Here is a 22,369-nt window from a genome sequence, read left to right on the forward strand (position 1 = left end):
ATTCTTACCATTAAAAAAAAAAACCTGAATATTTTCAGTTTTCACTTTTTGTTTCCAGATGTAAAATGTCAGAGGATGCAAGTCACACTAAGTTACCCAAATTAGGTACAAAATTAATGAAAAAAATTTCATTAAATCTGCCAAGCACTTTCATTAAATCTGAGCAACATCAGTTCCTGCTGAAACAAGAACTAGAAATGCATTTTCAGTCAATCTTCTGCTTTCACATACAAGTTTTGTTGCACAGTTTATAGTCCAAAGACAGGTGCTGGGAAAAAAGCCAGTGAGTGACTACCACAACCAAAAAGAAAGCAGTGCTCACCTCTCAAATCAAACAATATGCAAGAAAACACATTTATCCAAACTTGGTGGTGAAAATCAAACATTAAGAGCACATTAATTTATGAAGACCCAATCTACAGTGGTAGCATCTTGTGTAAACTTTAGCTCTATTGTTTTTTGTTTAAAAAAAATGCAAAATTATACACCAATAGAAGTTTGCTGCAAATGACAACAGTTGACAGCTACTGACATGTTAAAATATACAAAGCACACAAAGTCAGGGGAGGTTTTGGTAAACACAACTAAGTGAAGACTGTAAGGGTTTTGGATTGTGTCTTACAGGTCTCAAAAGAGAGTCAAATTAAGTATTTCTAAATTAATTTTTCAAAAATTCCAGAAAGTACCTTCTGATACAGCATTGTAGTGAAAGACATTTGCGGGTGGAATTCCATTTAAACATGTTCCAGTTCTACTCCCAAGATGTCTACTGTCTATTTTTATGATATTCCTAGAAGAGATTCCAAACAAACCCTAAGTCTGACGTGTCAGTTGGAAAATAGCACAAAGCCTTTCCTGGAGGTGCAGTGATCTAATCACACCAGAAAGGGGCTGTTTACACTTCCCATATCTAAATAATGCAGTGAACTACGTGTGTGCATCATGTTACACAAGAATGAACATTATTCCAAACCCACCAGCTTCCAAATATTTCTTTATTGTTTTCACAACTCAAAAAAAGGATGATTCAAGAAGCCCTTGTCTTCATGTTTGCCTTCAGTTCCCCTTTCAAAGTACAAAACCCCAAACATCTTTGTGAACAAATATTCAGCCAGCTTTCCTCTCTCTGGCTGCTCCTGTTTTTTCCTGCAGTAGTTCTTCTTCCTTCTTCTTGTAAAGCTTTAGAAGATACTCATCAGGCTCAATTCCTGCCTCCTGTAACTCTGACATAGCTTTCTCCAGCCGGTGCAAGGTGCGGGCGCTCTGCACCTTCCGAGCAGTGATGTACAATGTGAATTCCTTGAAGTCCATCAGTTTACAGGTATCCACCTCACAGATATTTCTAACATCTTTGGTTTTGTTCACTTGGGGGAAGAAAACTAAACCTGACATTTTTTCCAGATCTTCAATATTTACTTGGAACTCAGTCAGCTGGTGGCTGAAGCCAATAGGATCGTTTGGCACCACAAATGCCCCCAGTACCAAGGGCTCTGCCGATGTCCTGCTCCGTCTGGCAAGGATCACCTTGTAGAGGTGGGACGGTACAGCTACATCATCCTTCCCAATTACCTGTCAAAAGGAAAGGTCATGGAGTCATAGACTTGTTTAGATTGGGAAAGACCTTTAAAATTATCAAGCCAAATCATTAACCCAGCACTGCCAAGTGTACCACTAAACCACATCCCTAAGCATCACATCCACACACGTCCTCTCTTTGGATCCTTTCTCCTTTTTATAACTATAGTAACTTATAACTTCATAATAGAAGTTCCTGACCTGACAGTTTCAAATCATGTAGGTTTTAATATGCATTTCAAATCAACTCTGAGTTACGTTCTGTCAGTTATTTTTTTTATCTCTATTACCCATACATACGTAGTATTTAAATCTGTGACCCCAAATAAGAATTTTTTTGAGGGCACCTGGGTATCAAGTACAGTATCTTCTTGGAAGAGAACTATCCAAAGAAAATGCATTGATTTCTTCCATACATTCACTGTGATGTAGCTTAAGAGCTTGTATTTGTTGGGTTTCCTGCTGTCTGACTAAGACCAGGATCCAGGAATTTAAGTGAAGCCGCAAGAGCAGAGGATTGGGACTTTAACGTAAAATCCATCAAAAGCTCACAGACATATGTACACAGCAGATACCCCACCCTGTGTCAGGGATAAGTCCAAGGGAATACACCTATTGCTGACAAACATAAACTCTCCAGGACTCAAAAGAGATGCTTATGCACGCACTGTATTAGGCTTTTTTTAAAATTCACTATTGCTGAACTGAATCTGTCATGTTAAGAGACTGTAACAGGCTTAGAAATTGAAAACCTGAGTTTTGCATAACTCTTCTGTAAGTACTCTGCTGAAATTTGTACTTTCATTCTAATAGCAACACAAGAAAAAGACGCAGCTGTCTCACAAAAACTACAAAGGCATTTTATTGTATCTTATACATAAAATCCAGTAATTTGGTAGTTTCCAGTATTTGCAATACCTGCAAAAACACACACTGCTTGTTTTGATTTTTTTGACAGCTTTTGTTAGATACAGTTAAAATATGATTTCAGGGAAAGCAGGTATTTATTACACTGCCATAACTGATCACATTAATTGGAAGTATTTTACAAACTAATCCAGTGTTATCAGTTCACACATGCCTTGTCCATTCATATATTCAGTATAACTCAATCACATAACAAATACTTCCTACATATCCTTTATTATGAGAGTTTTCAGCCCTTCTGTAGAAGAAAATGTGTTTTTAAAACTAAACTTTGCCTGTGGCTATCAATCCAAGGGTCACGTCAGTCTATTCAAGTAGTTAACTAATTTCAGTTATGAATTCTTTCAGTGCTTGGACTGTGTCTTCTACTTCTGCTGCCAGTTTTTAAATCAACCTGTCTTTAAGTCTTACTGGTTAGACCAAACCCAGAGAAATTACCTTCAGGAGAAACAGAAATCTCTAATAAAGTTTTTTCATGTTTTGTGTAATAATGTAGTAGAAGCATTACTGCTGTTTCTGGAAAACATGCTGTTAGATTTTTGTACTGTGCTCCAAAACATTTTCTTCCCTTCTCTAAACCAGGCTATTTAATAGCTCTGCTGTAGTATAAACTTTTCTGATCTTTTTGGGGTTTTGTTTTGATTTTTTTTTCAAAAATGATCTTGCTTATCCCACCAACCTTCTCCCAAGTAACATTCTGTCTAGACACCAAGCAGTCTTTGAAACTGGTTACGTCAACTCTACTTTCCTTTTCAACGATGACAGGTGTCTTGATGGGGAAATTAGAGCTCCTAAGTGTCAAAGCACTTTGCATTTTGCATTCCACGTGGGTGAAACCAGACTTACAGCTCCTCAGGATGAACAGCATAAATAATAAAAAATGACTGATGCACAGGTAATTCTAAAATACACTAAAACTGACACTGCAACATAACTGGTGCATTTGGTGAGTTAAAATTGAATTATAAAATGGTGTCAGGAGTTTAACCTATTTGAGATCAGTGGCACTTAAACTGGGGAGTACATGCAACATGTTGGGGTGAGAAGGAGGGAGTCAAGAGGACTAAAAATCCCTGAAGGGGAGAGAAGGGAGTTCATCTTTCTATATTCACTCAAGTGCATCCAGTGATGACACTGCCAAAGGGTGAAGGCTGGAGCCCCTTTTCTTCCTTGGAGCAGGGAGCTTCCAGAGCATGCACTGCATTCCCATCTCCTGCAGGGTGGGGAGGAAGAGGAGGAAGAGGCTGTGCACAGCCGCACAGCATCCTGAAGGGTCTGTAGCCTCCTGAGAGAAGGCAGTAGTGAGGCTAAACCCTGTTCCTCAGCTTCAACCTGGGCCAACAATTTCCTGACCTGCAGCATTCCTGTGCAGTATGGCCTTTTCCAGGCCTCTTCACATACCTTTTTCCACCATAAACACATACATATACATGTAAATACAGGTCCTCCTTACCTCGGCTCCCTCTCCTTCTTCACACCTCCCACACACATCCACATCCCAGCATCCTCAGTCTAGTGGATAAAAGACCAGAGGAAGGGCGAGCATGCAGATGGAGCTGCTACAAGTATCTCCAATTAGGGGGTACATGGCGTATGTAAAACAAACAGGTGAATTTGTGTGAAGTGAGCTAGCAGAGGGAACTGGGGATTGAGTCTGAGGGCTGAGTGGGTGGATAGAGAGGCTGGGGAATGAACAGAGCTGCACACAGAACAGTTAGGTATGAGATGGAAATGCTGAATGCCTGAAGTGGGTGTTAAGGGAAAACAGACCCTGTGCTTATGTAATATTATGCAAATATATATATTCTATGCAAAATAATGCACATTTATTCATAGTATATGCACCTACAAAGGAGAGAAGGGAAGAAAGAAAATGAGGACTAGTTCAAAAGGAAGGAAGGGTTGGCCTTTTGAGAAATGTAGTTCCAAATTCAAGTCCATACAGGCAATGGCCAGACATGTAATTTATGTATCACTTCAGTTCCTCATAAACTCTCTTTTGAGAATTTAAATAAAATTTAAGCAGTGCACAGGCTTTATACCAGTTCTCTAAACAGCAGCAAACTACTGTTGCAATTACTTCACTGAGTGCTAATATGTTGAAGTGATTAAAACCTACTTCACGCTGCCAAACCGCCAGAGTCTACAGGTGTACTTTTCTTATTCAAAACGGGGCATAAAACTTCTATCCCCACCTAAACCTGCGGGAGGAGAACACCATCAAAGGACTGCCTGATTTCTCTGACAGAATAAACTTGCATGACAAAGAGTAAATACTTTTTTTTCTGCAGTTTAACACTTATGTGAACCATGTACAGGATGCATTACCAATGATTTATGAAGTCAGTGTGACCCAATGACTTCTGTTAAAAACGAAAATGTGGTTCTGGAGCACACTGGAATATTTGTATCATTACTCTCTGTAATATAACACAGTTTGCTTTTTTATGGGAGTAGACAGAGCAGCTGCAGATACACATTTTTATAGAGTTGCTCCCCATCCTTCTGCCTCCAGCTCAACTGCCAGGGAAAAAAGTAAAATGTGATTTTGCAAAAGTGAAGTTTGGAATAGAAGCAATAGGTCGGAAAAACAAACTCCACAACTCCATTTCCTATTGCCACCTAGAGGATTTTCCTCCCTAACTTCAGCAGCCTGAATCACTACTTGGATCTGCACCATCCCATTTATCTCAGTGCCTGCCTAACGGAGGCAGAGAGCATATGCTCCTATTGTAACAGAATGGAAAATGGGTTAAGATTATCCATGCACAGATGTTGACTTTGATTTGTGCTTGTCTATCCACAGGCAGCAGATGATCTTTCAGCAATCAATGCCTAAAACAGCCCTCTGTCCCAGCTGGAGAAGAGCAGCAGTTTTTAATAGTATCTGTGATTCCAAAAGAAATTTTATACAATACAAGCAAGAAAATACAGCAATGGCCTGTTGAAATCACTGCCATCCCACACGCTTTCACACCATGTTGGTAACAGGCCACAAGACAGATTTTTGTACAATTCTTTGAAAATTTCCATTTTGCTATTGGTATAAAATTTTGCTTAATCTTTCAAATTTTCAACAGCCTCATAACACACATACAAAAAAGCACTTGAGCTAAAAGCCTTCTTTTTATAGCATTAACTAAATTTCTTTCCCATCATCATTTGGGAGACCAATGTGATATTTCAGATACTTTGCTCTCTGTATCACATCAATGTAAAAATGTGCACTGCCCTAACTTTTTGCAGCTGCTTATTCCTTTCCATTTTGCTTTTGGTTTTTTTTGGTGATCTGGTGCTGGCTGAAGCCCTACAACTGAACTGCTGTCATCTAATAACAGCATTATAATAAAGTCATTTTCAGGACAGTGTTTATTATTTTTCTATTATTATTGACATTGTTATTGAAATTTCACAAGTGTGTATCAATTTGTTATTCTTCTCAATGCCTAATTAAATGTGGACATCTGTCATGAGGACAGGCCATTAAAACGTGTGCAACTCTTGACATTTAGAGATGTTTACATATTGCTAAAATAACAAATGTGTTGGTAAGCAGTTATACAAACTTACAGAGCTCACAGGGACAGGTAAGGGCAGAAGTAACATGATTTCTTAAAACAGATTTCAGTGAGCTTTGATGAATTCACTGTCATAGCCAAATCACTGGATGGGGACTGGTCTTAAGTTCGACTTTCTCCACAATTTTGGCCAAATTCTGTTCTTGGTTACAGTTTCTAAAATTAGAAGAAGGACAAGATTGATAATATCTATGGAATCCTTAAGTGTCACAATAAATAATGAAGACATTTGCTAATGGCATCTAGGGTAAGTTTAAGCATCTGGATTAACTAATGCCATCTTCATGGTCATAATCAGATAACCACATGGCAAAGCAGTCCCTAGAAGGTTCAGTTTGGAGTTTATGAGATAGAAAACTCCATTCTTACATGAACAGCAGAAAAGGAGTATATGAAGTGTAATGGTAGAACAGCAGAAAATTACATGAGAAGAAAACAGAGTGTTACTATTACTGGAAATTTTAAACACACACAAATGTTACTGTATTTTCATTTTACATTGGACTAGTTACAGCTTCCCAGAACGGTAAGAAAATTACCTTCTTCTGAAAGGCTACAGATCATTTTTAAAAGGACTCATGAATCCCAAAGTGGTATTTTGCCACCTAGTGACTAGAAACTGAAAATCAACTGTGCAGAGAATTAGCAGAAGGGACTAACAAGCCCTTCATCAGCCAGACACAGCTCTGGATTGTCAATTATCCATGATTCTCTTAGAACCTGGCAAACAGAAATCACATTCAATCATGCCTTAACTGCCAGCACACACTGACGGGTCCTTGCATCAGAGTGTACCATCATCAAACACTTTAAAATGACAGCTCCAGAAATTCCCTCAACACTCCAGTAACCATTTCTTCACTCTCTGTGAGACCCTACCTCGAGTTTGGACTGAGTCACACTGCAAACAGAAGTGACTGAAAACAAGCATGCACAGTTCTCTGTGATATGGTACTTCCAACTGCATCTGGCAGTAACAAAATTAATACTTCTATCACATTTTTTGGTGGACAGAATGCAAGGACATCATTCTTGTCACTCAAAATAAGACTGCAGCTTTCTCTGAATAGCCATTTGTTTTGTTGTAGCTGTAACCTGAAGCACGATACTGACCATCAGATCCTTTACTGTAGATATAACATTATTCCTGCTGATATGATCTCAGGTTTGATAGCCCAGAGTTTTACTATAATTTGATACTAAATTCTACATAGAAACAGACTTTCTCTCAGTACAAACAATCCCTTTGCTATCGATATAACTTTATTTACTTGACCATTGTGACAGCAATAACTGCCTTCACTAAAGTTCCTTCTGGATTTGTGTTAGGCAGCATTGATTCTGGTGATAATGTTTTCCCCCAATATCTGGCATTGAGAAGAACTGAGGGGTGTGAAGGCAGACCTAGCAATAGACAACACTACAGACAAAATTCATAGTAACAAACTGCAGATACAAGCACTCCAAAATGCAAATCTATGTACTTAAGAAAAAATTGATTTGTTATGGCTGGTGGTCTGATTGCTATTGCCAAATCACTTGGCAAACTAAAAAGAAAAAAATAATTAAGACAGTAAAAAAACAAAAGCTGTTTCTGAATACATAGTTATGGCATTAAAACACACTCAAATTCCCTTTTTATTTTTCTTTAATAAAGGAGGATGTATATACATTATGTATATAATAAATTGTATTTACATAATGATAGACTACTGATTTCAGAGAATCCATTTAGTTTACTTAACACTGAATCCACTGCAATCCCCAACACCCCTTTCTCTATAATAACATAACCTTTGGGATAGGTACAGTGTTTAATAAAAGCAATCCCATTAATATAACCTGCACCTTCAGTGTCTCTTCTTCTCCAATCTTAACCTAGTGTCTATTACATTCATTTGTACTTGATGTGTAAGTTCAGGGCTGAGAGAGCTCTGGCCATTTACAGCAGCTGATCTAAGATGGACCCTTTGCACAAAGTTAATGGGATGTATATAACGGGCCTGGATCCATTAGTTACCTGTGTAGCCTTGAGACCACTTGGAGCAGCCAAGAAACAAGTAATACTTCCCAGGTTTATTTCTTCCTTTAACAAAGATTCCTTCCCCTATAGTATCTTGGTAAGAGACAACCTTTGTTGGTTTTGAAAGCTGACTGGGGAAAACCGTCAAATACCATCAGAGATGGGCTGATTCCGATGGGATGAAGTTCAACAAGGCCAAGTGCCGGGTCCTGCACTTTGGCCACAACAACCCCATGCAGCGCTACAGGCTGGGCACAGAGTGGCTGGAGAGCAGGCAGGCAGAAAGAGACCTGGGGGGACTGATGGACAGGAAGCTCAACAGGAGCCAACAGTGTGCCCAGGTGGCCAAGAAGGCCAATGGGATTCTGGCCTGGATCAAAACTAGCGTGGCCAGCAGGCCCAGGGCAGTGACCCTTCCCCTGGACTCTGCATTGGTGAGGCCACACCTTGAGTGTTCAGTTCTGGGCCCCTCAGTTCAGGAAAGATATTGAGGGGCTGGAGCGGGTCCAGAGAAGAGCAACGAGGCTGGAGAAGGGACTGGAGCACAAGCCCTATGGGGAGAGGCTGAGGGAGCTGGGGGTGTTTAGCCTGGAGAAGAGGAGGCTCAGAGGTGACCTATCACTGTCTAGAACTACCTGAAGGGAAGTTCTAGCCAGGTGGGGGTTGGTCTCTTCTCCCAGGCACTCAGCAACAGGACAAGGGGGCACAGGCTCAAGCTCTGCCAGGGCAAATTTAAGTTGGAGATCAGCAAAAAGTTCTTTCCAGAGAGAGTAATCAGGCATTGGAATGGGCTGCCCAGAGAGGGGGTGGATTCACCATCCCTGGAGGTTTTTAAACTGAGATTGGCTGTGGCACTGAGTGCCATGATCTGGTAAAGAGACTGGAGTTGTACCAAGGGTTGGACTTGATGATCCTGGAGGTCTTTTCCAACCCAATCCATTCTATGATTCTATGATTCCATGATCTTATATTTGAGACCTGCGATTTGTTTCCCAATTATTTGCTAGACATAGGGGACAAGTAGCTGCACCTTCTGGCACAGTTATTGTGCATCTCTGGCTCAGCCTTATCATTCAATTTAGAAATTTAAACAGCAAACACAATTCCAGCATGAACCTACATATCAGTAAAAAGTACAGTCAAATGCCTTCTTCAAACAACAAAGAAAATGTTACCTAAACTGTGCTTTGATTTGCCAACCACAGCCAATTCTTAAATAAGGATTTACTACGATGGCATTGGGAATAGGAAGGGTGGAGCACTGAGCAGGATGTAGTTCAATTACTGCAGAATTTGTATTTCAAAGGGCTAATCTGCTGACAGAGGAAAATCACTAAAGTGATAATCACTGGAGAGCAGTAATGTATAAAACAAGACAATGTCACTTTGATTTGATCTGGACAAAGATGAAAAACCTGCAACCGTCTCTCCAATGACACAGAACAGATTTTTCCTGTTGGCATTCTATTTTACATATATTCTCAAAATATGTTTTTCAGATACCAAGCACGGTCATCAATCTACTCTTTGCAATAAAACCTCCACTGGAGACAGATGAAATGACAGAACATATCTGAGGATAAAGCAAGTTCAGCCAACAGACAGAACAATGTTGGCACTTAAGGAGTTCAAGGTTAATTCCCTTTCTCGAATTAGAGACCAAATGGTACCAGTGTCCAAGCAGGAACTGGGAACAAGGCCATGACCAATGCTCTGTTTTTCCTCTGAAGTGATCTAAAAATAATCTTTTTGGATGTCTGATGACAAAAACACCACCATGTAAAACCATGGATACAGATTTCACCGCTCCTTTAGCCAAAGCCAAGGAAACTAAGATTGGAGAGAAGATCTGAAACAAATCAATGCAGACACATTCAATGTAGCACTTCTGTGTTTTGTTTTTTTCACAGTTCTAGTCTGAGACAATAAAAACATTAGAAAGAAGCTCAGCTTTAACAGTTGCATTGCCAGGTTACAGGTTCTGAGTTTCAGCACTACCATGTGCAGTGCAGCACCTCTCCTTGAGCAGCACATACAGAGAAAAGGGACATTTCACAAGCCCACATCAGCTTCACAAGCCCAGACAATGAGGACTAAAACCCTTTCATTTCAAAGTCACTTGTGTGAATCTGGCAGAGTGCTCTCTAAAGAGATACCATTCCTTCACAACTCTGAGTGTTCTTGGGTTGGGGACAGAATTCCACACTACCAAAATCAATGGCAATGACTGCCATTATATCCAAGGTGTCTACTTGGACAGAACTTCTCTCCAATGCTTTGACATGCTGTGTTCCATCTTCTAAGTGTATGTGTTGTTAAAAGGAAAAAAAATAACCAACCAATCAAAACCCACAATATACCACCCTACTCCAATGTCTCTCTCACCAAAGTGCAACTGCAATAGAGAGCACAAGAACTTGAGCCATAAAGACATTGCAAAATAAAGAAAACCGCAATTCTCAGCCCTCAGCCTGTGTTTAATTAGACTTAGGAGCACAGCCAAAGAGGATCCAAATCAAAAGAAACACGACAAAATCAGTATTTTCCTTTTCTCACCTGTACTTAAATGCAGCTTAAATAAAAATCAGCTTACAATGAATCTCATTGTAGGAAACTGAATAAAAGTATTTATGAATGTGGCCAAATGGTGACATGCACACATGAACCCCACAATTCCATGGTTTTCAATCTGACACTGAGCTTCACTTCATAGTTTATATTAAGATCAAAACTGCTAAAAATAGTCTTTTAACGAGTGTTGTCATCAAGCCCAAAGACAATAAGGACATCTTGGCAACAGACAAACACAGAACACTATGACAATCAAAGCAACGTGGACTTTTTGTGCCACTATTATTTCATCACCATATCCTGGTATGAAGTTATTTCAAATAAAGCCAGTAAAATGCAGTGCCTGCTCTCATTTTTACCTGTGGAATACTAAAATTTACATTTCAAAACCAGGATGGAGAGAGAGAATCATTTTTCAGAAAATGTAATCTTTCTCTTCTAAGTAAACACTTTCCCAAGAGAAAAAGAAGAAAAAGATGACCAAGATTAAAGTGAAGCTGTTGATAGATGCAGTTGATAGATGATTCAACTTCTTCCTGGAAATGATTTCCACTTATAAAATGTTCAAGTCAGCTCAGGATTTTTAATTCTTTGCTATGTAAGATGAATATATATTTTTAAGGATGAAAAATAAATGCAATATCCTGACAGCCACATGGAAGTAAGTTCCAGCAAGCTTTGTGCAAGCCTGGAGAACTCTGCACCATTCTGCATGACAGTAAGCCAAATGCTCAGCTGGAAAGATCTCCCTCCTGTTACCAGCTATGTGCTTTTGGACACATCACATGCTGTCACCAGGAAGCACTGGACAACTCTGTGTGCTGTCTCTATCTTTCTACAGCAGTGTAAAACAATGCCAGTGAAGCCAGTGTGGGTGGTTTTCTATTGTATTGAGTAATTAAGCATTTTGTGGAAGGATCTGACAGTCATCAGCACTGGCAGAAGAGAGAGAGGCAAAGAAAGGCCTGGAAAGTATAAGAGGAAATGGTGAAGTGAGCACTCTCCCTCTGGGTGGCATGGAATGATTGCCAGTCTAAAGCTGCCCTTGTCACTAACTTATCATGTGGCACTGCTCATACCCCTTAACCATGGCTTATTTATTTATCCACTTGAAAGTGAGCACAGTTGTCACCTTCCTCACAGAGATGTGGTGAGAGCTGAAGCTTCGAACTGCCACTGAACACGAAAAAGATAAATTACTATTACTGCATTTTCATATGCAGAACATATGACTGTTTGAAAAAAAAAGTAACAAACCCAAAGCCGTGATTTCGTCACACTCAAGGTCTGAAGTGTGTGGGTGGAGACATAAAGGACAGGTTTTCAAGAAGTAAACAGGTAAAAGCAAATGGGAAAAACCACATTTTATCATGACTGATTTCCAAATTCAATCAAATGGAAATCAGCTGTATATTTGTAATGGAGCAATAGTGCCTAAATCTTATCACTAAACAAGCCACTGTTAAAAGCCTTTTGTGTCTCTCATATTCCTTTGAAACAGAGGCTTGTTATAGGAAGCTCATCCATTGCTCTTCAGAGATCAAGTTGGACAGCTGAATCACTAACAAGCTGAAGATGCAGTTGATACAAATACTTATTTTCAAGAAAAAGTGTTTTATTTCAAGAGGTGCAAAAGACAGCATTTATTATTTACATTACACCAGCTTTCATCTAGCAACTGAAAACAGCAATAACATCTCACTGCAGTGGGGGCAGAAGGTAACACTCCCTTGAATAATTTACTACACTTAAGACTCTACAAATGTCTAAACACAAGCCTACAAAGAGTAAGTCAGGGTAAACAATAATAAATTCACCTCTCGACTTGATAGCCTTTCCTATCTGTCTGTCAGTGATGGTTTTCCAGGAATTGTGCATGATCAATCCTAAATCTTCTGAGTATTTTAAGTAGGTAATAAAAATGGGGGACTAAAAGAAAGGGGATATCAGTACAATGGACCAGTGATTATACTGCATTCACCTAAAATCTACTGAACTTGAATGATGTTTTCCAATTGATTCTGGCATGCTCAGAATCTCAGCTGCAAGGTCTCACCCAAGTGCTGCCTATGGGATATCCCCAAACAACTGCTTGAGCAATTAAATTAGCACAGGCATTCCAGTACCCTGCACAGATTTGAGAAACCCACACTAGCTTTGTATTGCACTGTTTCTAAAGTTTCTAATGCTTGAATAGATGCCTGCACAGCAGCAAACTCCACTAACTCCCTGCTTAGATACTGCCATGTATTAAACAAGTCAGAAAACAGTTTGACTGCAGTCTGTGAACAGACATGAAATAGATCTCTTTGTAAATAGAACGCATTATTTAAAAATTATACTTTTTCATGTATAGGCAAGATGCAACATCTCTGCTGATCTTGACCCTACTAATGTTGGACATTTTATACATTTTGCATGTACTAAGATGAAAAACTTTGTTTTATCAAGATACAGTATCAATTTTAAATAAATAAATCATTACCATTGCACTATTAACCCAGCAACATATATACATACCTGGTAAGTAACACTCTTCTTTCCATCCTCATTTGTTTGAGGCAAGGTCAGAGGTCCAGAAACTACCCAAACATCCTCAAATCTCTCCGTCAACTCCCGACAATACATTTCCATTCTGGAACATATTTGTCAGACAGGGAAAAGTCAGCTGGAAAAACTTAACAATCTTTGAGACACATTGTGAAGGGAAGGATAACTACTGGCAGTTAGGGAGCATTTTTCCAGACTCGTATGACTGACTCCCAAGCCAAGAAGGTAAAATGCAGGCCCAAGTTATGCTTCCCACTTATGCCAGGTTCACTTACTCACAGACATGTGTTATTGCACACACCTGAAAATGGTTTCTGCATCTCACCACCTGTCTGAATAACTGAGTTCTCCACTTACTCCCATACTTGACACTAGAAATACACTGTTGATGGTCACTTCAGATTAGTAAAATAAAATTCTTTTAAACATCAGGTTGTGATGTTCTTACTTTCAAAGGTTTTACCCTATTATTGGCTTTGTATGTTTGTTCCCAGGGAACCAAGGTCCTGCAGCACCCAGCTCTTTCCCTAGCTCAAAGTACTGGGGAAAGTTTCTGCATGCCACTCTCACTAAGTCCACTTTTTTACATATATATATATGTATATATATATATAAATGTTCAAAAATAAAGTAGTACCCTCCAGAAATACTACCACTATTTTTACTTTTTAAACTAATTTATTCAGTTTACAGCATATAACATTTCTCAAATAAGGAAGTTTCTGGATCATGCCTATTTTACATAAAACAAATTATTAACAAGGCCAGGTTGGGCAGCGCTTGGAGCCTGGTCTAGTGGAAGGGACTGGAACTTGATGATTCTTAAAAGTCTCCTCCAACACAAACCATTCTGTGATTTCGATTATAACCCATCTTTGATGTAACACCTCAACTGTTATAGAAATCACATACAGCGAGCACCCATTGGTCCTCTGCAAATATAACAGTTGCACTTCACACAAATGGACAATCAGACCAGAGTGTTAGACTGATAAACCCACCTAATCTGGCTGCCTCTGAAAGGAGGTTTCACCCTCTTCTCGGTCTCATCCCTGTTCCTCACACCTCTCTGTTGGGCCACTTTAGTAGTCTTTGTCAGTCAACAACCCTGAACAAAACCAGTCTCTTTTTTGTGCTGTATTAGTGAGCTAAATCAGCACACACAAATCAAATTAGAAGAATGAGCCCCACAAATAAGAATGAGCAGGAACAAGCCCTTTCTTCATGTGGTAACAGCAAAGTATTAACAAGCTAATTTTTTTCCTGCTGTCACCAGCTTTACTTCCAAGGAGCTCAGCTCCTCAGGCTGTCTCACAGCATGGCAATACAAACACCAACTGGCAAAAGAAAGAGTGGGAATAAATGCTGCTAGGGAGAAAACTGGTTTTGGTGGCAGCAGGGACAGAGGTCAGATTACAGTGACCATAAAATCACACACAACAAGACAGAAAACAACAGTCAAACATGAGGAAAGAAAGAAGTATGCATGTCGGTTGGAAGAGAATGAGGAATACTGAGGTGCAATTAGACCACACCACGGAGCCAAACTAACAGCTTACTATCTAATAGCTTGCTGGAAGATACATTCCTGCCTCTCCTTTCCTACTGCTTCTCTTGTCTGTTCCAGCTGACCAGTCCTAATCCATCTTCCATGTTGGTTCTTGCACTCAGTTTTCTAATCTGGCAGAAACATAACCAAGCAAAACAAAATGAGGATCAGTTTAACTGGGCTGGCAAATGGAACTGACTCACCACAGTCAGGCTGAAACCAGAGTGGAACTGGGAAAACACCAAAAACACAAGATGGATAGTAAACACCACTTAAGAGAACAACAGACACTTAAACTGACTAAGCTGGATTGTCCTATCTGAAACTCTGAAGAAATTTCAAGAAACAAAAAATTAAAACAAGAGAAAGCAAGAGAGTACTGAAGCCAGGAAAGGATACAGCACATGTGAAATATGGTAGCCTTAAAAGTATTTATTATTAAAGAAATGACTGACAAAAAGAAGTGGCACCACTGCCTTGTTCATATATTTAAATTCTGGCAACAGGGTGATGGGGCTGGGAAAAAGTGGCAATGACTGCTTAAATTGCAAGGCTGATAGTGCAAGGGGAAATTTTCACTCTCCAGAATTTCATGATTAGGCAGAGATCCTGCTTAAGGGAAATAAAGAGGGTTTCTCACTTTGAATTGGTACAAATGCCTAGCTTTGGTATAAGGAAAATTTGTGCTCAAACAGTTATTAAAAAAGATATAATATACAGTAATATAACTGTACTGAATGCCTCATATGGTTTTATATGCACTCATGTAAAACAGCAAAGCAGTGTGTAGCTGAATGACGATGCATTTTTGATGGATTTTTAGTCCAACACTGTATATAATTTTGCTGACCTTCTCTTGACTGAACCTTGAGAAAATTATCATCTTCCCCTCCTGTTTCTGAGCCTTCACATTCTATAAGTCCTGTGCAAGAAGCACTGGGTGAATGCTACTGCTACTATGTTTTCTTCTGCTCAAAGGAAAGAATAAAAACCTTACATGAAGAAAGTTTAAATTTATTAAGCACTCCCTTCACCTCAAATTTGATCCAGTCAGTGCTCACAAGTGACAGAGAACCTGCCTGGCTGCTACTTGGAAGCCAGTACCAGAAGAAACAAGAGCTCAAGTAGTCATAACTCAGTGGGGAGCGCTCAGTTCTTCGATTCAAAGTGAACCAATGTCCACACACAGAGATCTGAATACTCTCACACTGGAAGCACTTTTTTGAGGAAGATCTAAACCCTTTCCTTGCTTCTACTGAACCTTCTTTAAGGACAGAGATGTTAAGCCTGGGACTTTTACCCACATCAGTCAGAAGTAATTTTATCTATTCTAAATAGACATCCTCTACAGTTTGACTGAATAAAGAACTAAAGTAGTAATTATACTGTTCTTGCATGGTGAGGACTGAGCAGTCTTTCATCTCATAGAAAGTTCCTGTGATCTCTACAGATAGCCCATAAAGTGCTCCAGAACACCTGGATGTGAAGTAGCTTTAAAAATAAAGCATTTTTTATTTATGCCACTGCCTGGTATTTTTCACTTGTTTTACTTAGAAGAAATTTCTCACCTGTTCCAAAACCCAGCATTATTTTCATAATTCTGAGGCACAATGTTGGACAGATAAAATGTTTCAGCCATAGCTCTCTGCATAGAGAAAGAAAATAATATAATTTCATTGAAACATTTATGAGCTGAAAACACACTGGAGTAATTTTTGGACCAAGATCCCATTTCTAGTTTAGTTTTAACATTTATTAACACAAAAGGTCAGATAAAACCTAAGTCAGAACATCTATGAAATTATTTTGGATTAAGAGGTGCATAACTAAGGTGAAACCTTCCAAAATTACCTACTGGTTTTTTTTGCCAAAACAGCATGAGAACATCCAATTCTGGAGGCAGAGGAATTACAATGGCAGACAATGTCAGTTCTGTAATGTCTTTGAAAGCAATCAGCTGTTCTTCTTTGTGAATGGAAAAGATGCTTTCACCCATGATTTTCATTTATTTGACTGTCTAATGGCTAAATTCTTCTTTCCCTTACAAGAAAAGGTGTTCTTAAAAACACTCATCTATATTTTACAAATTTATTTACGAAACCATAATGGTCAAGCATCTACAAATCTTCTTAATTTTATTTTTAAAGTGTCATAAAGCTCCTTGAACAGAAGCTCACATACCTCCAGATGTGAAGGACCTGGTGCTTAAAAAGTAGGCATATGCAGGGAGATATGGAGAAAGAAATAACAAGATCTTAACCCACAATTTTCATAGGTCCTGTACTTGCCAATATTTTTCACAAGCTACTATTTCTAAGTAGGATAATGAGGAAACAGTACCTGTACCAATTAAACTGTGAAATTAAAGTTTTATAATCCTGTATTGGAAAGATTTTATTATCTCCCTGGATTTCAAGCCATGTCCAGGATTTCTCTGTGCAGGAAGCTCACCAGCAAAAATTCCCCCGATATCACAAATAAATAACAAGAAAGAAACTCCAAGTAGAAACAAAATGACTGGTTCTTTCATTCCCCACATGCCACTGTGCTGTCACTCTGTCCCACTGAATACTGTTCTGCCTGGCAGAAATACAAATTCCAGTTGCTTCTTAATTAACAAATTGCTGCATTAGGCACATTTCACACAAGGATCCAATAAATTCAAGGCTGCTTTTTAAGTCAGCCAGGGCATTAGGGCATGCTTCTCTTACAGCTCAAATAAATGGCAAGTGAAGACATTTTATAGACTGAAAGAACCATGGCAAATGAAGGGTCTAATTTACCTCATACACATTATAAGAAAGGAAAAAGCCTTTTAAATCATCCAGGCAATCCCCTTGCCAATACAGAACAGTACTTAACAGCATCTTTGCTTTGCCCAACCTAGCCGTAAACATCTCAGTAGCTATTGGCCAGAATGAAGTCATTGTCCCCATCTCCCTTTAACTGAGCTTCCAATATACTCTGGATGTTTGTTTGGTGAAGGTTATCATCTTCATTTCACAGGCAGACAGTGTGACATACAAGGGGTTGAGTAGATTTGCTTAACACCACACTATACAAGACATCATCTCTGCCAAACAAGCTAACCTAGGTGTGATTTAATGAAGAGAGGTATGTCATCAGAGCATGCACCTGATTTAGATGCCTGAAGCAGACTGTGAGAGTATCCTACAGTGCTCAGTCAGGAATAGACTTTGTAACTTCAAATCCAGGTCTGTCTGTGCATCAAGAATGAGATCATGTTCCACCTCAAAAAAAAAAACTGCAAAAGGAACATTACACATTACTTTAAACAGTCTTTTGACCCTTTCCAATTGATAAAGACACTTTAAAAATAAAAAGAAAAAATCCTACTGTTGAAAACTTGTTATCTCCAGCTGGTGCCATGTGTCCCCGTGACCATCCACTCCCAAGGTAGTCTTCATTGGCAGCACTAAACATTAGAGGGATGTTGGGATCTGGTCTGAATTTGCAGTGTCTTCGGTCTGCATCGCCTGAAGAGTAACACACTAAATGGTTATCATTAAACCAATATAACAGGACAAAAAGATCTAATTCTGGCATCTCTTGCCAAGTGACCCACACTTAAGTATTCAACATATGAATACAAATTGGATATTTTTCTCCTCAACCATAAAAAATACAACCAGAGGAGCAATTTTCAGTAGTGATTACTGCTAGTTATTAAAATTACTTTTTTTCCCCTCCAGCTGACTGTATATACACACACAAACTGTATCCACTCTGGCTTTTTTTGTCATGTCAGTATTGTCACTGAGGACATGTGCACCCTGTGCTTCCTTGTGCTCTGCAGTTAGAACAAAGTGTGGGACACACACTCTACTTGGCAGCTTTCAGAAGAACACAAGAATATGAAAGGACCGCAACGAAGAAGAAAAGGAGTAGAAAATGAGCAGGCATATAGATAATGCTTCTCTTGGAAACCAGTGCCTGTAAGCAATTTCCTTTCTTTGCTGACCACCTGTATGCATGTCCAAGGAGGTGAGGTCAGAACAAAGAGGTGGTGAGAGCATCTTTATGCAGTGCAGGTAGAAGGAAGGAGCTTCACTTTTATGGTAAAGCATGTGACATGACACTTCAACACAGGACTGATGCTCAGGAAGCAACACTGACAAGTTTATCAGTGTGCAAAACAGATGTTTCAGTATCTAAAACAAAGCGTAATTTATCAGTTAAACTTCAAAGATGGAAAAATGTGTTCTCATTTTATATAAAAAGGCTAATTCCTTCTGTAACCAGTTCTGTACATCCATTTGCATGTGATGTGAATTTCTTTGTGCCATGTTTTTTAAACATTTACGTTCTTACTTATCAATAAAATATATGGGGTTTTACATCATGTCCTTTCAACCTCCATCTCAAATTTCAGTTAGAATAGCTACATGCATAAATCAGAGCTGAATGTCTCAAGATACCTAATTTCAACATGCAGGTTAGTTGTATCTGATCATCTGGAAAACATTTTAATAATTCGGCTGTTAAGGCCCACTTGAAAGTAAGCCTGGAATTGTTGTTTTCCTCTTTGAAAGAAGTGGAATCAATGATGCTACTTAGGGGTTGGTTATATTTTCAAGACCATGCTTTTAATTTTGAAAGGTAATTTGAAGACAATGATTAAGATATATTTAGAAGGCTATTGCTTTCATAAAACATTTTACAATTATACAGTTACTTCCATTCCTAATAATATGCCTTATAAAAACTCAACTAATGCTATAAACTTAATTTACAGTGACTGTATACCACTCATATTTCATTCACCAACTAACAGAAAAAATCACTGAGCCTTTGTCTTGCATAAAGAACAGGGGAGAGAGTATTAGATAATGCACATCAGGAAATACAACAAAACTGTACGAGAGTAAAAAAATGGCTGCAGTGAGTAGCTAATGCCCTCTGTAGCTCTTAACAATTAACAACTGTTGACGCCCTTTGCTCCATTTTTATCTCACAAATGGACATTCCCTTCCCATCCTGAGCAAATCTCCAAGATCTGCAGATAAAAGGGTCTAGCCAAGAAAAGGCATTGACTCCACATATGGGGCAGCACCTAAACTGACCTCAGAACTAACTACACTAGCTAAGGAAGAAAGAGCCATTTTTATGTAGTCAAGCAACTTTGCAGGTCTGAATCAGGTACAGGAAGTTTAATTTTCACTGTTTCATGTTCTCCCCACTCATGTTTAAAAAGAGGTTAGTTAAACTTTCCTCCTGCAAAACTTTAGGGTGTTCACACTGACACAGCTGTATTGATCTTACAGGCTGTTTTACAGACATTTCTGATGAAAGGTAGCTCCAGTTATTCTTCATTTCTCCCTTTCATACTCAGCCCTTGGACTAAGTGTATCTTCAATACAGATGTTGTATATTCAACACCACACTAGTCCCAAGCACAGGAAGAGAAGAACCGTGCCAACCTGCAGTGACAGATCTCTTAAATCACTGCTAACATCAGCCTTAATAATTCATGACATGAGGCTGACACCCACCCAGAGGCTGCTGCCTCCAGTGGAACTGGGAATGGGTGGAAAAATCCATATCCAGAAATCACTATACGATTTTTCTCCCTGCCTGCTCCAGGGTCCACCTTCTGTGAACAGCAAAGCCCATTCTGGGCATCATAAATGTAAGTAAATAAATACCTACATACCCAGTGTTTTTTGTTTTGAAATATGTTCAATCACCCATCTAGGCACCCGTTTTGCCTGGTCATAAGACAGTGCATGATTTGTGTAACATCTGGTCTCTGTTCCAGCTTCAGGGAATCCGTATCTTTCCAGCAGAGCATCTTCTACTGGTTCTAAGGACAAAAATAAACAGAAAGCCATCCAAAGATGAAAGGTAATCAGAAAGGAGACAGTAAGAAAAACATCCCAGTGGGTGTAAACATACTGCATAGGAAATACTGGCACAATTAAGACCTAAAAAAATAGTAAGAGAGCTGCCCAGTGAAACGCACATCTGACATACACATTTATGTATGTGTGTGTCTGTGTATATATATATATGCATGCATACACTATGGGGATGTTGTCAGATCACACAGAACAAATGCTCTGCGCTCTCCAACTGTAACAGGGGACACTTGCAGCCATCCCGGCAACCTCACGAACCCACTTTCTCCTCCTGCCACGGACACTTTGGCGTGAGCAGCTGCACGGAAACGCTTTTAGTTACGAGTTCCAGCCCAGCATCCTCACATGACCTCCTTTCTTCACAGCCACTGAGGGAACCTCCCTGATCTCCCGGGCCCCCTCTGGACACCCGGGGATGGAGACAGGAGAGAAAAGGCCCTTCTGAGGGGCAGGAGAAGGCACTCGTAAGGGTAGGGAGAAGACACAAGGGGAAGGAGGTTTAAGGGCAGGAGAGGCTGTGGGGAGCTGAGCTGCGCTGAGGCGCCGCCGCCTCTCCCGCCCCGCTGCGGCCTCGCGCGGCCTCCTCGCTACCCGCAGCTCTTACCCTCCGCCAGGGCCCTCCCGGGGCTCGGCTCCGGCTGGCTCTGGCTGCGGAGGAGCCGCCAGGCAGCCCAGCAGGACGCGGCGGCCCCGACCGCGGCCCCGCAGACGAAGCCGCCGAGGAAGCGGCGGTGCCGCGGCAGGGCCGCCATAGCGGGAAGGGGCGGGGAAGGGGCGGGGAAGGGGCGGGGAAGGGGCGGGGAAGGGGCGGGGAAGGGGCGGGCGCCGCTGCCCCACAGCGCCTTCTGCCGGCCCCGCGGCAAGAGCCCGGCGGGGTCTGAGCGGGAGCTGCGGCCTCATAAAGACACATAAAGGTGTCCCCTCACTAAACTAGCCTAAATCGCACGGACATAGAGTGGTTTGGGCCAGAAGGGACCTGTAAAGCTCATGTAGTCTTTCCCTAGGGAAGAGCTCATCTCCCACGTGAGGAGAGACTGGGGGAGCTGGGCCTGTTCAGTCTGCAGAAGGCTGACGGGATCTCATTAGTGCACATAAATACTCCAAGAGGACTGTGCTGGACTCTCCAGTGCCCAGTGACAGGAAGAGGAGCAATAGCCATAAACTAAAACACAAGAAGTTTCACCTCAACATGAGGAAGGTGGTGGTTACATTGAGGGTGGCAGAGCCCTGAACAGCTGCCCAGAAAGGTCGTGGATTCTCCCTCTCTGGGGACATCCCAAACCCGCCTGGATGTGTTCCTGTGTCACCTGCTCCAGGTGACCCTGCCTCGGCAGGGGTTTGGGTTGGATGATCTTCAGAGGTCTCTTCCAATCTACCGATTCTGTGATTCTGTGACGGTCCAGCCCCCCTGCAATGAGCAGGGACAACTTCAACCAGACCAGCTCAACCTGATCTTGAATGTTTCCAAGGATGTGGCATCCACCACCTCTCTGAGAAACCTGTGCCAGTGCCTCACCACCTTCATCATAAAACATTTCTTCCTTATGTCAGATCTAAATCAATTCTCTTTTAGTTTAAAACCATTCCCCCTCATCCTATTGCAAGAGGCCCTGATAAAATGTTTGTCCTCATCTTTCTTACAAGCCCACTTTAAGTACTGGAAAGCCACAATAAGAACCCCCCAGAGCTGCCTCTTCTCCAGGCTGAAGAAGGAGCT

The 22,369-nt window shown here is 40.5% G+C and overlaps 1 protein-coding gene across 1 annotated transcript; it reads right to left on the minus strand.

Annotated features, from left to right (window-relative positions):
* Positions 1-977: 977 nt before the first annotated feature.
* EXOG (exo/endonuclease G) lies at positions 978-21,421 on the minus strand. Its single transcript, XM_071561051.1, has 6 exons — positions 21,257-21,421; positions 20,448-20,597; positions 18,131-18,270; positions 16,342-16,418; positions 13,195-13,309; positions 978-1,569 (listed from the first exon to the last, which is right to left on the minus strand). The coding sequence occupies exons 1-6, from the start codon at positions 21,402-21,404 to the stop codon at positions 1,108-1,110; spliced, it is 1,092 nt and encodes a 363-aa protein (XP_071417152.1). The 5' UTR covers positions 21,405-21,421; the 3' UTR covers positions 978-1,107.
* Between the last annotated feature and the right edge of the window lie 948 nt (positions 21,422-22,369).

Source organism: Pithys albifrons, chromosome 7 (genome assembly GCF_047495875.1).
Source record: "Pithys albifrons albifrons isolate INPA30051 chromosome 7, PitAlb_v1, whole genome shotgun sequence".
Taxonomy (NCBI): domain Eukaryota; kingdom Metazoa; phylum Chordata; class Aves; order Passeriformes; family Thamnophilidae; genus Pithys; species Pithys albifrons.